Source organism: Pristis pectinata, chromosome 8, assembly GCF_009764475.1.
Source record: "Pristis pectinata isolate sPriPec2 chromosome 8, sPriPec2.1.pri, whole genome shotgun sequence".
Classification (NCBI taxonomy): domain Eukaryota; kingdom Metazoa; phylum Chordata; class Chondrichthyes; order Rhinopristiformes; family Pristidae; genus Pristis; species Pristis pectinata.
Genome location: NC_067412.1, coordinates 38,662,845 through 38,678,859, shown reverse-complemented (window position 1 = coordinate 38,678,859; position 16,015 = coordinate 38,662,845). Strand labels below are relative to the sequence as shown.

Genomic DNA, 16,015 nt, shown 5'->3' with positions numbered 1-16,015 from the left:
CTTCCCTTTCCTTATTGCTTGCTTAGAGGTTCTTTGTTGCTTTTTAAAGATTTCCCAATCTTCCAGATTCCCACTACTCTTGGTGACTTTGTATGCATGAGCTTTTAGCCTAATGCCTTCTTTTATTTCCTTAGTTATCCAGGGCTAGCTCTCCCCACCCTTACTGTCCTTGCTTTTAACTGGAATATACTTTTGTTGAGCACCTGAAAAATCTCTTTGAAAGTCTTCCACTGTTCCTCAACTGCCCCACTATATAGCCTGTGTTCCCAGTCTATGCTAGCCAACTCCTCCCTCATCCCATTGTAATCTCCCTTGCTTAGGCATAATATACTTGTTTTAGATCAAACTATTGCACCGTCCATTTGTATGAGAAATTCAATCATACTCTGATCACTCTTTCCAAGAGGATCCCTAACTACAAGATCATTAATTTTACCTGTCGCACTGCACAGGACCAGATCTAAGATAGCATTTTCCCTAGTAGGTTCACCAACATGCTGTTCAAGAAAGCTATCACAGATGCATTCTCGGAAGTCCTCTTCAAGGCTGCCTCGACCAATCTATGTGGAAGTTGAAGTTGTAGAGGGAGAGGCGAAAGTTTAGCAAGGGATTTTCAGTGTCACCAAGTGGTGGGTTGAAGGTGGCCAGGGATAGCTGGGAGCCTGCATGATAAAGGGCAATGTAGGTCAATGCCTCAGAGCGTTGAGGGAACTGAAACATATCACATTACCACTTCAATTACTCTTCTTTTGACTTGAATATCCTTCCCAAATCTGGTGAACAGAACTGGGCCTAACACCTCAGCTGTGACCTAACCAGTGTCTTATAAACTTCAACATAACCTCTTTGATTCTGTACGCTATGTGGCTCTATTTATGAGCCCTAAGTTCCCATATGCTTTACAAATCACTCTCTCAACATGTCCTTCCACTTTCAGATTTATGATTGTATGTACCCAAGTCCCCTGAGCCTGCACACCTTTTAGAACTTTGATCATATTGACATTCTGCCAATGTCCATCACTTCACACCTCTCTGCACTGTATTTCATCAGCCACTTCTATGTGCATTCCACTATCCCTTGCTCCCACAGCTCTGTGTGGAAAAATTACTCTCCATCCTCATGCCTAAGTCATTAGCATATAATCAAAAGAAACAGTGATTCCAGCACCAACCCCTGGAGACCATCACTGTCTAAACTCTTCCAGATGAACAACTGTTTACCACGCCTCTCTGCTTTCTGTCTTTAAGCCAGTTTCCTGGCGATCCTTTAATTCCATGGCCCCATGTTTCTTCTGTGGAGCTTCATCAAATATCTCCTGCAAATCTATATAATTAACATTCACTGCATTCCCTTCAACAACCTTCTCAGCCTCTTCATCAAAATCTTCAACCAGGTTAGTCAAAATTGATTTGTTTTTAGCAGATCTGTGCTAGATGTCCTTCAATAACTTTGCAAATGAACTGGTACTTTTCTAAATCCGCCAAAAGGATTTTACAAAAGAAATCACTTGGGTTTCTCCTCTTTTGTTGATGAGCAGAAAATTTCTGAATGGATTTAAACTAAAATACACTACTGTGTTCTGATATTGTAGCAAAGTTCAAGGCAGCAGAGATACCTTTCACACATATCTTATTCAATTACTAATGATGTTTACTTTTACAGTAATCCCCAGATTGTACAAAATTGTGATAACTACAGCTTCTGTTTTTAAGCACATCAGTATTTTTATGGTATGTCTCACTATGGTCTGTGATTCAGGGTTGCAAGTCAAAATTAGTCGAGATAGATTAAAACATTTCCTGATGCGAGCCAGATCAGAACGCCACAGATCTGAACGCACATTGCAGTTGGGCTCCACACAGTCAGCTCCAGTGGCTGAGAAACCATTATGCTGGTGTAAAAGGCTGAACCTGTCCAACACCACCCTGTACACCGTATCTTCATTAGTGGACTGACCTGTGTAGGCCTAAACCATGGAGAACAGGTAGGCACTGATATGATTATTAGTTGTTGATCTCGTGAGATTAGAAATAAGAAAAAAAGTTGTTTCTTTCATGTGCTTAGAATATCTCAAAACACTTTTCAGCCAATAAAGCCCCATTTCTCCAATTGTGATATGGAAAACATAGAAACCAATTTGCACACAGCAAAACTCTACAAACAGCAACACAATATAATCTGGCTTAATGATCACTAATAAGGGATACATACTGGGAGGAACTGCCCTTGGTCTTTCTAGAATAGGGGTGATCCTATCCCTACGCAAGAGGTCCTTGGATTAGTAGCTAACCAAAAAGAATACATGTCCAACAATGTAAGTAGTGCACTGGATGGCTATATTGGATTTTTTGCTCTCATGTTTGAGGTGGGTCTTAAACCCACAACTTTCTAATTTTGGGGTGAAAGTAGCACCAATTGACCCCTGGCTGATGCTGGGATCTCAACTACAAAGGTCCTGAATTACAGAAAAGAAAGCCACACTACCTTCTATTATTCAATGATCCATTCTTGAAAAATACTGTTGAGAGAAAATGAAGGGGGTGGACTGTGATGACACACCCCACCCTCCTTCCCCTCACAGTAGTCCGCCCAATGGCCTAGTACCATCTTGTGAATGAGGCAAGAGCACAGAAGTCTGAGTCTTTGAGAAACAAGGAGACAAAACAGTGGATGAAGTAGAAAGAACATCAAAAAGAACGAGAGAGAGAGAAGTTGGGCCAAATTTTTGCAGTATGCTTACAAACATGAGCTAAGTGCAATTGCTCAGAAATTCAACCAAGCAGGACTTTTTCTTCCCTCTTTTATTGGCTTGAAAATTGATTTTCCCTGGAGATAAATGCAAATACTACCATTTTTTTGGTTACATATGTCATTGCAGAAATCCAAATAGGCAATTTCTGGCACGACTCAATTTTACCTTCTGAAGCATCTTAAGGGGAACTAAGAATGTTATCCGAGGAATGGCGATCATTGGGCATGCCCAAGAACACCATGTTTTACAAATACAGCAGGATTGGAACCCTTGATGAGAAGTCCATTACCCTCCATTCTTCTGGCCCACCAGCCTATCCAGCTATCCATCCAACTATCCCCATTAAACCCAACATCTCCCCATCCTATACCCACCCCACACTTGGCATCTCCAGCCACCAACCTCCAAAACTCACCAATCTCACTCCTGACCCTGCAAGGTTCCAGAACCTGTCTTCCAATTACTCTTTTCCCCACAATGCAGCCCAAGAGCTCTTTGATGTTCCAAATTCTCCAACAGCCCTTTGATCTTCCTGACCCTCCTACACGCCACCACCTTTGCTTTTCCTTCCTCCCACATTCCACCTCTCTGAGACTTCCCTGATGTTCCCAATCTTTTGAGGTTCCTGGCACCCAATTCCTCTGAGACTTGAGCCTCGACACACCTTGACTATCCCAGCTCCATCCCCAACAACCTAACTGAAGCCACCAATTAATCCTCCTCCAACAACTGTTCCCTGACCATCCAATTCATCCATGCCTCCATCAATCTCCACCCAATCCAATACTCTCCCTTCGCTAAACCCCTTCACTTACCATCAAATCCCTATCCATATCCTTTGGCTACTGCCTCCCCCTCCCTCCCAATACTCAACAAAGGCATCCTCAGTCCCAGGAGAAATATTTTTGATTATAAACATACATAATACCAGTAGAATTCCATCTGAGGCAAAGGTTTTGTCACTACCGAACCTTGCATCCAGGGGCTATTGACAGAGATGGTGGTTAGTGTTTTTCTACAATACCAGCCTGGCTACTTGAGTGCATTAGGACTTCCAGGTCATTGCCTTTCTATTAATCTTCCTCATCAAACTTAAAGAGAAAGCATGGATTTCCAAATTGTTTTTTAGTGAAGAGAAGCAGTAAAATTTCCTTCCAAAGAACAGATTAGAGAAAACTTCATTTCAGAGTTTTGTGCAGAAGTCAAGTTTTAAATTTTAAAAATTTGCAAAGAAATGGGAGCTCAAGGAAAAAGTTTAAGGGGTTAAAATACCAAATGCTGCACTTTCACAGTGTTGGAGTTTTACTCGTGATAATATAAATAACCTGAGAAAAGAAGACAGCACCTTTTAATCTTTTCTTTAAAGATTTAATTTTTGTTTGAAAAGATTTTGAAAGTCAGCAATATTCTGTTCTTATCATGGTGAAACCAGGAATGAAGTAACAACTTCATGAAGCGAGTTCTATCTGCACATTGTTATGACATGGGCAAAGCCAGGTTAATCTTTACTATGCCTTAGATAATTCCTACTGCACACCTGGTGGTTTGGCCTCATTAAAACTGTGTGCTTTTATCTGATGCTCAGAATTCCTATATTAATATTCAAGTTCTGAGCAGTTTGTTTCCATTTATATCCACCAGCAATGATTGGGATGGGGGGTTGGGGGGGGGGCGCGGAACTGACTGCTCAGTAACAGTGGTGTCAAAAAGAGTGGACAAGGAAGGATAACATAGAAAACTGGGGAGTCAGTGCAGAAATTACACTAAAGGCATTCATGATCTTCATTTATGGAGATCTTCAATGTTTTCACCATTCCACCCTCTAGGATGACTTGAAATAAAAATAGAAAATGCAGGAAGCACTCAGCAGTCAGGCAGCATCTGTGGTAAGAGAAACAGAATTAAAATTTCAGGTCTGGTACTCTTTATCAGAAGTTCTGACAAAGGGTCCCAAACTAGAAACATCATCTCTTTCTCATTCCACAGATGCTGCCTTACCTGTTGAGTGTTTCCATCATTTTCTGCTTTTATTTCAAATTTCCAACATCTGTTACTTTTTTGATTTTTTTTAAAACGATGACTAGGCACAGTAGTGTAGGAGGGCAGGCACGGTAGTATAGCGGTTAGTGTAATGTTATTACAGCACCAACGACCTGGGTTCAATTCTGGCCACTGTCTGTAAGGAGTTTCTACGTTATTCCTGTGTCTGCGTGGGTTTCCTCCAGGTGCTCCGGTTTCCTCCCACATTCCATGGACGTACGGGTTAGGAAGTTGTGGGCACGCTATGTTGGAGCTGGAAGCGTGGTGACACTTCCGGCTGCCCCCAGAACACTCTATGCAAAGATGCATTTCACTGTGTGTTTCGATGTACATCCAATAAAAAAATCTGATCTGAACTCAGAAGAACAAGAAAGAAAGTTTGACATATTTTTCATAATGTTTACAAACAGCAAAGAGATAAACCTATCCAGGAGTTGTCAGATGAAGTGCCAGAGGACTGGAATATGGAAAATGTGACGCACTTGATCAACAAGGTTTGTGAGGGCACGTCAGACAACTACAGGCCAGTCAGCTTAACTTCAGTTGTGGGGAAGCTGTTGGAAATGATGATCAAGGAAAACATTGACAGACACTTGGAGAAGTTTGAGTTGATAAATGAGACCCTGCACGGATTTGTTAAACCAAATCATATTTGATTTACCAGATTAAACATTTTTGATGAGTTAACAGAAAAAGTTGAAGAAGGGAATGTGGAAGATATTGTCTATGTAGATTTTTTAAGAAGGCACTTGACATGGTCCTGCATTTAAGGCTGGTTAGTCACGTAATAAGAAGGTCAATGGTGACATGGATTAAGACCAAAACAGGCTTAACATGGAAAGCAGAGAGTTGTGTTAAACAATTTGCTTTTCAGACTAGAGTAGAGTTCTATAGGGGACAGTGCAAAGGTCCACTTTTATGACATGGATTTGGGTGTGAAACATAAAATTTTAAAATTTGCAGATGACACCAAAATTTGAGTTGTGATAAATAGGTCTCCTATTTCTGCATACTGATTATAAGCTGGGTTCCATTACCAACGATGATTACAGAATGGAGATTCAACATTTTCTGGGCAAGGCTAGTATATCTAAACAAAGACAACAGCACTGTATAACAGCATGTCCCAAAGCCATACTATTAGCAACACATAACACAGACAAATCTGCTTCATCTGTCACATTAACCCATTTGGTCTCAACTTTTCAGAGAAATTTCTTTTGTTCCACCCATCCCTCCCTCATCCTCTCTGGTATTGAAAACTAATTTGTTTTCTCTCTTTCCCAATTGTGAAACAAGGTCTCAGACCTGAAACATTAACTACATTTCTCTTTCCACAGATGCTGCCTGACCTGCTGAGTGTTTTATATTTTAGATTTCCAGCATCTGTAGTTTTTTTTTTATTTTCATTTTCTGTGTAAGAACCTCAGCTTGGAAAGACCAAACCTCTCTTCTCTAGTCACTCATGGAGGAATGACATTTGTCCAATAAATCAACAGGCAGAAAGAGTTAGTAATTAGTTCTCTGCTGCCAGAGCTACAATGTTGAAGCAGAACTTGAATTTATTGCCAATTATTTAATTCCTGTGTCAGATATGATTCATTTAAAAAATATCTGTTCCAAGTCAGTGGGGTACATTATGTCATGGTTCTTGATAAAGTTACAACAAATTGTAATTTCATATTAACTACTGATTTTTATTTTGATTTAGGAAAAGTATGTGCATTCATTAGAATTATGGCATCATTCCAGCTCTGAAATTTCCTAGCCACTCTTATCCAAGTTTTGAAGGCTACTTACTTGTCGTGACCCTGCATAAAATTAAAGCTCATCTTTACAACAACCTTCACCCTTCTACTCTTCCAGAAAGGAGAGGGAACGGTACACAGATTCACCAGGAGGACCCTGGGGTAAAAAGAGCTAAAGTAGGTTGAATGGATCAGGCTTATATTTCCTCAAGATTAGAAGGTTAAGAGTATTCACCTCAATGTGATTAAGGAACAGGGCAACAAAGACAGACACAAACTACTTTCTCTGATGGAGTATGTATATGGATGCATAATTGTAAAATTCAAGCTAGGTGAAAGTCAGCAAAGATTTAAAGAAATAGTCCTGTGAATTTTGAAACTGAGATTGAGAGATTTTTGTCAAGCCAGAGTACTTGGGGATGTGCAACCAAGATGAGTGTGATTCTAAGCACTGATCCTTCTTTACCTACCTGAAGATCGAGCTTGGATCACAGTAATGGCAGCTTGGATAAAGTTTGCATTACTGCTGAGCTGCACTCAGTATTAAATTTCAATTAGCCAGGCTCACAAATTAGGAATGATCTTTCTGATTCTTTTGCATGATATGGGTATGGATGCCAAGGCTGGCTTTATTGCTCATCCCATATGCCGCAAGAGGTTTCGATACCCCTTTGCCCGGCTACTCCAGAAGATGGCTGGAACCCTATACATTGATATGGGGACTGGACTGACTAAGTAAGCAAAGGTAAAGGACAGAGCAAACCTGTCTGGTTTTTACAACAACCTGACACTTCTCAATTGGATTTACTGATGCCGGTTATTTATATTTCCAGAGTCACTGTAGCAAATCCAAATTCCAGGATCCAAACTACTACTGAGGGATTTAAGCACTGTGGGATTTGAATAAGTGGCTAAAGAAATTAGATCTACATTCTTTGGATTTTACAAGAATGAACGGTGATCTTATTGAAGTGTACACAATCCTCAGGGGGCATAACAGGGTAGATGCCGAGCAACAAACAATCTTCTGGAAGAACTCAGCAGGTCGAGCAGCATCTGTGGGAGGAAAGGAACTGTTGACGTTTTGGATTGATGCAGGTTTTACGTCGACAATTCCTTTCCTCCCACAGATACTGCTCAACCCGCTGAGTTCTTCCAGCAAATTGTTTGTTGCTCCAGATTCCAGCATCTGCAGTCTCGTATCTCCAGGGTAGATGCCGAGATGCTTCTATTTAGTGGGAGAATCTTGAACAAGGGGCATAGTTGCAAGATTAGAGGGCGGTCATTTAGAACTAAGGTGCATGGGAATTCTGGATTTCTTTACCCTGGAGGTTGAGTAAACATGTTCATTGGGGGTATTTACAGAGGATGCATTTCTGAAAGATTGGGGGATTGAGGGCTCTGGGAAACTGGCTTAGAAGAGGAGTTGAAGCCTGGGGCAGATCTGCCATATTGAATGGTGGGGCAGGCTTGAGAGGCTGAGTAGCCTACTCCTGCTCCTATTTTCTTATGTTCTAACACATGTTCAAATTAGTGTAGCAACAGAACTATTCCTTGACCTATAGCAAGGTGACGAATGGGATTCTAACAATATCTTCAATCGAGGGCAAGACTCAAAATGAACTTCACAGAATATCACTCTTGTAATTGAGAGGAGTGGACTCTGCCCAATACTTCACAGGCACATCCCTCCCCACCATTGGTAGTATCGACAGAAGGCGTTGCCTCAAGAAGGCAACATCCATCATCAAAGATCCCAACCATCCGGGCCATGCCATCTTCTCGCAGCAACTATTGGGCAGGAGATACAGAAGCCTAAAGTCCCACAACACCAGGTCTAAGAACAGCTACTTCCCTTCAACCATTCGGTTCTTGAACCAAGCAGCACAACCCTAAACACTAGAGTTCATCAACACTATGATCACTTTGTACTAAAATGGAGCGTTTTGTTTCAATTGTGTTCTTGTAAAAATTATATTTATGTTTTTCTTGTGAATGCTGCTTATATGATGCTACGTGCCTGTGATGCTGCTGCAAACAAGTTATTCATTGCACCTGTGCATACATGTAGTTGTGCATATAACAATAAACTCAACTTTGACTGTTTATTTTGGAAGGGATGAAATACATCCAGTGCTCACAGAATTAAAACCCTTAACCACTTAATTACTGACCATACAGATTTATTACAATAACTGGCTACAATGATTGCAAGGTATCTTGGATCAAAAGTTGTGCAGAAGTCTTGCTTTGTTAAATAGAGATTAATTATTGTACAAAAGCAAGAATAATTTTAAAAACAGCTTGATCGACATTACTTTTAATATCATCAGTACTCTTTTGAATAAAAATGTCAAAAAGGGCAGACATTATTGTGAAAAGCTGGATCAATCATTTGGAGAGTAGCTAATTACCTGGGAAAAAATTCTTATAGAAGAAAAGTGCAACGTAAACTAAAAAACACACGGCTATATTCGTAATGTTATGCTTACCGCTTAAGACTCCCGACAGCTGGAATTAATTCCAGAGGGTAGCAGCTGCTCCTAAACAGCAGCTGGGAGGTTTTGGAGGGAAAATGTAATCACGTCTTGTGTCAGGATTAATGGTCTGACAGTCCAATGGGAAGTTGGGCATTCAAGAGCAAAACTGAGCAAAGCAGGGTTTTACATCTTCTTTACTTATGTGTAGTTACTGTAAGCCCAAACGCCCCCGACATAAAGTTGTACTCTCTTTATCTCTAGTCTTTATGTCTGGTTTTTAAATCACTACATGTATGCTCCAACAACTACTATTGCTTCAGGCTACTCTTATGAGGATTATTTCAACATTGCTTTACGCTTCCTTTTTTAAAAAAATGTATAGCATAACTACAAATCATTCATTAAAATTTAGTCTGTGACTTATTTCATGGGGATGTTGACCGGTTTATTTTGTTGTCCATGTTTTTTTGCCCTCAGTCTAACTATAGCAAACATTCCTGGCTAAGAAAATAAACAGGTAAGCAAATTCAAAAAATAAATAAAAGAAAATGAAAAATGAAAAAGGTAAAAAGGTAGAAAATAGAAGAGAGAAGGGGAGGAAGGGAAGGGCAAAAAGAAAGGAAACAAATGAGAAAGCAATGAGGAGAAAAAAAAGAACTTATATTTACAAAGCGCCTTTCATGATCTCGGAATGATCCAAAGGGCTTTATAACCAATCTTGTCCTGAAAGCACTGCTGTAATGAGGAAATGTTGCAGTCAATTAGCAGACAGTGAGGCCCACAAAAGCAGTGTTAGATGAAAGGCAAATAATGCCTGGAGTACATCTTTCTCTTCTTCAAAAGGAGGTATGAAATCTTTTACATTTAGAGAGGAAAAGGGACTCGAGTTCAAGTCTCATCTGAAAATTGGCATCTTGGTCAATGTGTCAGTAGGTGCGTAGCTGTTCTTTTATCAACCTAGGTGTTTGTGCACAAGCCTCTGAGGGGCCTTGAATCTACTATCTCTCAAGACGCAGTCAGAATCAAAGTCAGTACTGCACATTTAGGACAAGGAATCATGTGGGAATGCTCCCATTTCCCCTTTCCTTCATCTGTTAATCTTCTGTCCTCAGCATATCTTTGCTCACTCTCCTACCACCCCAACTTGCATAGAAAGAGAAGCAATGGTGTCAAATAGTTATTTGACAGGGGAAGGCCCTAATTCTGCATACAATGGACATCACATCAATCCAAGTGTTGTGAGCCAGCACTGGCAGCAAACCTCCGTGAGTCGGAGATGCCCTCAGCATTGACGAACTGAGGTCAGCTTCCACAACATAGACTGCAGTGAAACTCTCCCTCCCCTCCATTGGTAATATCTACAGGAGGCGCTGCTTCAAGAGGGCAACACCTATCATCAAGGATCCCCACCATCTGGGCCATGCCATCTTCTCGCAGCTACCATCGGGTAGGAGGTACAGAAGCCTGAAGTCCCACACCACCAGGTTCAAGAACAGCTACTTCCCTTCAACCATTTGAATCTTGAACCAACCAGCACAACCCTAATCACTACAGTTTAGCAACACCATGACCACTTTGATCACTTTGCACTAAAATGGACTTTGTTTTTCTAATTGTGTTCTTTCTTGTAAAAATTGCGTATAATTTATGTTTTTTTCTTGTGAGTGCTGCTTATATGATGCTATGTGCCTGTGATGCTGCTGCAAGTGAGTTTTTCATTGCACTTGTGCATACATGCACTTCTGTGTATGACAATAAACTTGACTTTGACTTTGAAACCTTAGGTCTTCCTGGCTTGTATGGTTACAGCAGCAATTAGCAAAACTTGCTGAGGTACCAGAAGTGTGCCAATTCACTTTAAAATAACCATCAGACACCATACCTAGTGCTAGTCAACAACTCCACTCTTAATTGGTGAAATTAGTGCCATGAGCATAGTTATTATTAAACAGCTGAAAGGCCATTTTAAATTAGCTTCAAGTTCTTTTAATACCAGAAATTTTACCCCAAGTAAATTTCTATGTTAAACTGACTTATAATAATTTGACACTGTTTCATGTACCTTAAAATATTAAAACTCAAGGCTGAAGCATAAACCACAAGGCATGTTCAATAATCCTACAACAACATCAGCAAATGTCATGTCTGGCCTTTCATTTTCAAACTTTCGGCTTATAGTCATTTTCTGGGTCCTTTTTCTGTGTGATGTCGTCATACCTTTGTTTTTACACTGAGAAATGAATCCTCTGAATACAAGTATCAAAGTTATTTAACAACCTGTTTATATACTTCATTCTCATTGCCAGAAAGCAGTCGATGGGCTCCCTGTGGAGTATGTTGGCTCCTTGTTGCTGGTGTTATCGGGTCCAGTCTGATTACAAATCAGTTTGGCTTTTATACCCATCCTTTGCATCACATGTGCAGCTTTAGCAAATACCCCAGCCTAGTCTGAAAGTAAGAGTGTAGAATGCCCTGACTGTTAACTTTTATAGAAAAAACTGACATGGTGTGCACCCCAGTAGATGAAGTAATGGTTAACTCTTAAAATGCCATTATTGAGTGAATTGCAACCCGCAACATTGTATGGAGACACAAGGGATTGCAGATTCTGGAATCTGGAGCAACAGCGTTCTGATGCAGGGTCTCGATCCAAAATGTTGACAATTCCTTTCCCTCCCACAGATAGTGCCTGACCTGCTGAGTTCCTCCAGCAGATTCTTTGTTGCCACAGTATTATATGGTTTGGCATGCACATATAAACCTGGATCTGTGGGTCCAGATCTTGGATATCCCTGTCTAACAGTGCTGCACAATGTGAACTGCATGGTTTAAGATGGCAAATCACCATCATCTTCTCAAGGGTAATAAATACTTGTTCTGTCTGCAAAGCCCATGATCAAAGAATGAATTTTTAAAGGAACATAAATGAGAGATTAATAGACTACAATTAAGAGACAATATGTCAGATACATTCCACTGTCAGATCAACACAAAATAAGCAAGGTTAGGATTTCTCACCTTGGTGGTCCTCGACTTTGAAATGGGTTGTGTTGTATTAGTGACATTGCAAGGCTGTCATTCATCAGAAGTCGCCCTGCCAAATGGATTAACCATTCATTTTGTTCATAGGTCTGGAAAAATAATAGAGACAAAACAAAATTTATTAACACAGACTTTGGGCCAAACTGACCTAATACCAGTTTAATTTTGTGCAACACCCTTCTGCAGCATACAAATGCAGTCTGTTGTTGTTGACTGATATCCAGGGCTGTGTTTTAATGTAGTAGGAATGTGCGTTGAGAAATTAGACTCCATGGCATTAGTTTTGCTAGCCCCATGAGACTGAAAATGGGTTGTAGATGGAGTGGAATGCAATCACAACCATTTCAGGGTCGCATTGTGTCACTCCGAAATTCAGCTGGGCACTTCTAGGCTTGGAGTGCCCTTGTACCCTGAAGCAATTGCTGAATCAGTCATATTGTGGAATGATGTTATTTTCTGTGCAGAGCTCCTTTTGTAGCTTTGGAGGGAGGGAGCTTGGACGTGCAGTGCTGGGAGCACCATCATTGGACACTCCAGGGACGACATGGGTTTCTGGTGCAGTGCAAGACAAGAATCATCATCAGTTAAGTCACTTACTTATCCTACATCTTTCCAAACACTTGCATTGTACTAACTCCCACACAGCACCATCACCAAATTCCCAATCTTCTTCACCATCTCTGACCCTGCAAATTCCCAGAGACTTAGACCCCCAACCTCCAAACTGCTGAGCCCATGATGGAGGTCTTGATCTCAACACTACCCCAACTCCCACCATCCACTTACCTTCATATCAATCTGATTCTCAGCATGACCTCACCTCATCCTATCCCTACTTCTACAGGTGCTCAATGTCTCTCCCCACCCCGACCAAAACACAAAGCACCACAGCTCTAGTTTTGTCTACTGATTGCAAAAATCTTGGGTTAAGCCGAAAAGGCTGTTTGACTGACTGTTAAAAACCATCCAATTGCATCATGAAGAGACTGCTTGGTTTCTGTCATGGAAGCCAGTGCATCAAGAGTTTGAGGGTGCAGAGCAGCCAACAGTGGAAGAATGGGGTGGGACTCCACTGAAATAGGTGTGTTAGTGGCCAATGAGGTGGTTGGAAAGAAGAGGTCATGTGATGACACTTTCAGCAACATGCCCAAACATATTGGCAGCCCATGAACAAACTGGTGAATCAGCATTACTAGTTCCTACTGTAAGTTTCAGCAAAAGCTCTTTGATTGTAATTTACTGAAGAATTATAAGAATATGTATGCCACCAAATAACACAAATGTTGGACAGAGAAGTTTACATGATGTTAACCAGAACACATTAAGTTAGGCCCGTCTAGTTTCCTAACAGGTATATTTGATGAATTTTATGATTTGGTGGAAGAACATTGAAAAGCTGGTGGAAAAAAAGAACATGTGAGTGCTTCCATCTGCACAGCATTGGGAGTGGTTGGTGCAAAGACAACAGATGTGGAGAGTTAATCGGAGTCAACAATGACAAATCTTTTTGTTACGAAAGACCATCCAGCAAACTCTGACTGCATGCTCATTATCATTCGATGACTAATCCATGCCATCAAAGGCAGCAGATGTAGTTCAATGGCCCAGTGGTATTTTGCTTGTACAAGATCTTAAGCTCGATTTCAACACCTTGAGGGTAAAAACTTCTGAGAGTCAGCCAGGTGGACAATGATAGCTTTTTGCAGTCTTGATGCAGTCTCAATCCAAAACATCGACTATCCCTTTGTTGTGCAAGCTAACTATAACTTATGTTAATTTAAGTTTATATTAACTTACGTTTGTGATGTACTGTTGCTGCAAAAAGCTAACTTTCGTGCATTTATACCATGTGTATATGTCTATGACAATAAACTTGAACTTGCCTCCACAGATGCTGCCTGACCCACTGAGCTCCTCCAGCAGTTTGTTTTTTGCTTCAGGTTGTGTTTTTTGCTCCAGATTGTGTCTTTAGCCCTTTTCTCAATGTCCCAATAATAAAATGAAGACTCTTATTTGTGTCATATTTCATAGGAAGGAAGCCTGCAGAATGATTGTAGAAATTCACCATGACTGGAATACTTTCCACACAGGATTAGTTTCTCTGCAAACTCCAGGGGACAATATAGTAATGCAGCAGCTTGAATTTGCAACGCTTTAAACTTGCCAAGGAAATTATATCTAGGCTGAACTCTCATGTGTTGATAATCAAAAGGCAATAACCATGTGAGTTCTAGGAAACCCCAACATCATAGTTAATAACATGATTTTAATATTAAGTGCTGAAAAGTCCATTAAGTTTGACGAAAGCTGAATCTGGAGAGCGAACAAACTATTGTTCAGAGCTGGGGAATGACCTCAGTCTTTAATGTTGCTTCTTTGATTAAAAACATTTGTTTAAGGATTGTATAAAAAATGAATTGGAATAACAATGTTGAAATATCAATAATAAAAAAAGTAGAGGACTAATCTGGCAGCTGAAGTCTCTCCAGTAAATCCAGTCTCTGATGCACTTGAAATGAAGGGCAAACAGCTGATGAACAAAGGAATAGAAGGATGTGTTGATGGGATTGGATGAAGTAGAGTGGAAGGAGGTTAGACCATAAACCTCCTTCCATTCTACTTGAATGGTTAGGTTGAGCAGATAGGTTGAGTGATATGTTTCAATACTGGAAACACCATGTGCTTTGTACCAAAACATATATTGCTCACGTTCCCTGCAGGAAAGGAGGTAGGATGAGAATGAAGGATGAGAAATAGAGAAGGAGGGAGAGATGGACTGTAGGAATGTGTGTGTCTGTGTGTGAGAGTGAGTGAGTGAGTGAGAGAAAGGAAGGGAGAGGGAGGTAGTAGCAAAGAAGCGAGAGACAGAGAGACAAAGGATAGCAAGAGGAAAGAGGATCAGGTGACAGCAGAGAGTGAGGCCTTCTATGTCTCAAGTAGGTAATCATATTCTCCAGTGCAGTATTATCACACAGAAATCAGGAAGATTCAAGGTTCAATTCCATAGCTGTATCGATGACTGGTATCAGTCAAAGTAAACAAGGAAAGGGAGAAATGCAAGTGGACACAGTTCTCCCGAGTGTAGTAACAAACCTCAGTTAAGGTTCCTATTCCTCAATCCACATACCTCTGCTGGAAGGTACTTGTGACAACATTAGCAACACATTGGTCTGCATTAAAACTACAGTGGTCTGTCACCAATAGCCGCCATCTGCATTTATATAGTCCCATTGGCATAAAACATCTCTATCAACTGGGGCAATAGTTGATCGCTGGGCTCCTGGAAGTAATTGCCTAGCAGAACTGACCACCTTCACAATTGCAAGAGCAGAAGAGCAATGGCAATGAGAAAAGGAGACTGGCATATTATTTATTACAGAAAGCAGCCTTATTACATTGCTATGAGCTTTTCCCTTTTATTTAAGAGAGAAGTTTTTGGACTGTGAGCACTGATGACATTAGTGAAGACACTGCCATGAAGAGCTACTGTCACCAGGGCTTTGGGGAGCCAGATATAAGCAGCAGAAAGGATAGAAATGCTGAAATCAATGTATCAGCTGTGGTTCAGTGGACAGCACCTTCGCTCCAGGTCAGAAGGTTGTTGGTCCCTTTTCAGGAGACATGAGCATAACATCTGGCACAGTGTCAGAGATTTTTAGATAAGTTCCAGCAGCACAGTAGGATAAGAACAAAACTGACAATCAAAATTGAGCATCCATGAGATGCTGCTGACCATCAGTAGCAGCAAGATGCACATCACCACAATCTGTAACGTCGTGACCCATCTTACCCTCACTACGCTGTTACTATCAAGCTAGTGGATTAAACCTGGTTTAGTTCTGATGAAGGGTCATCGGCCTGTAATATAAACTCTGCTTCTTTCTCCACAGCTGTGTGCCCCTGGTATTTTCCAGGTTTTGTTTCAGATTCCTGGCATCTACAGTATTTTG

General features: G+C 40.7%; 1 protein-coding gene across 1 annotated transcript in view; it reads right to left on the bottom strand.

Annotated features, from left to right (window-relative positions):
• Nucleotides 1–16,015, bottom strand: part of lmf1 (lipase maturation factor 1) — a 560,127-nt gene that overhangs the window by 9,650 nt on the left and 534,462 nt on the right. The window contains exon 10 of the mRNA XM_052021392.1: nt 12,042–12,154. Within this exon, the coding sequence (XP_051877352.1) occupies nt 12,042–12,154 (113 nt within the window). The remainder of the gene's footprint in view (nt 1–12,041; nt 12,155–16,015) is intronic.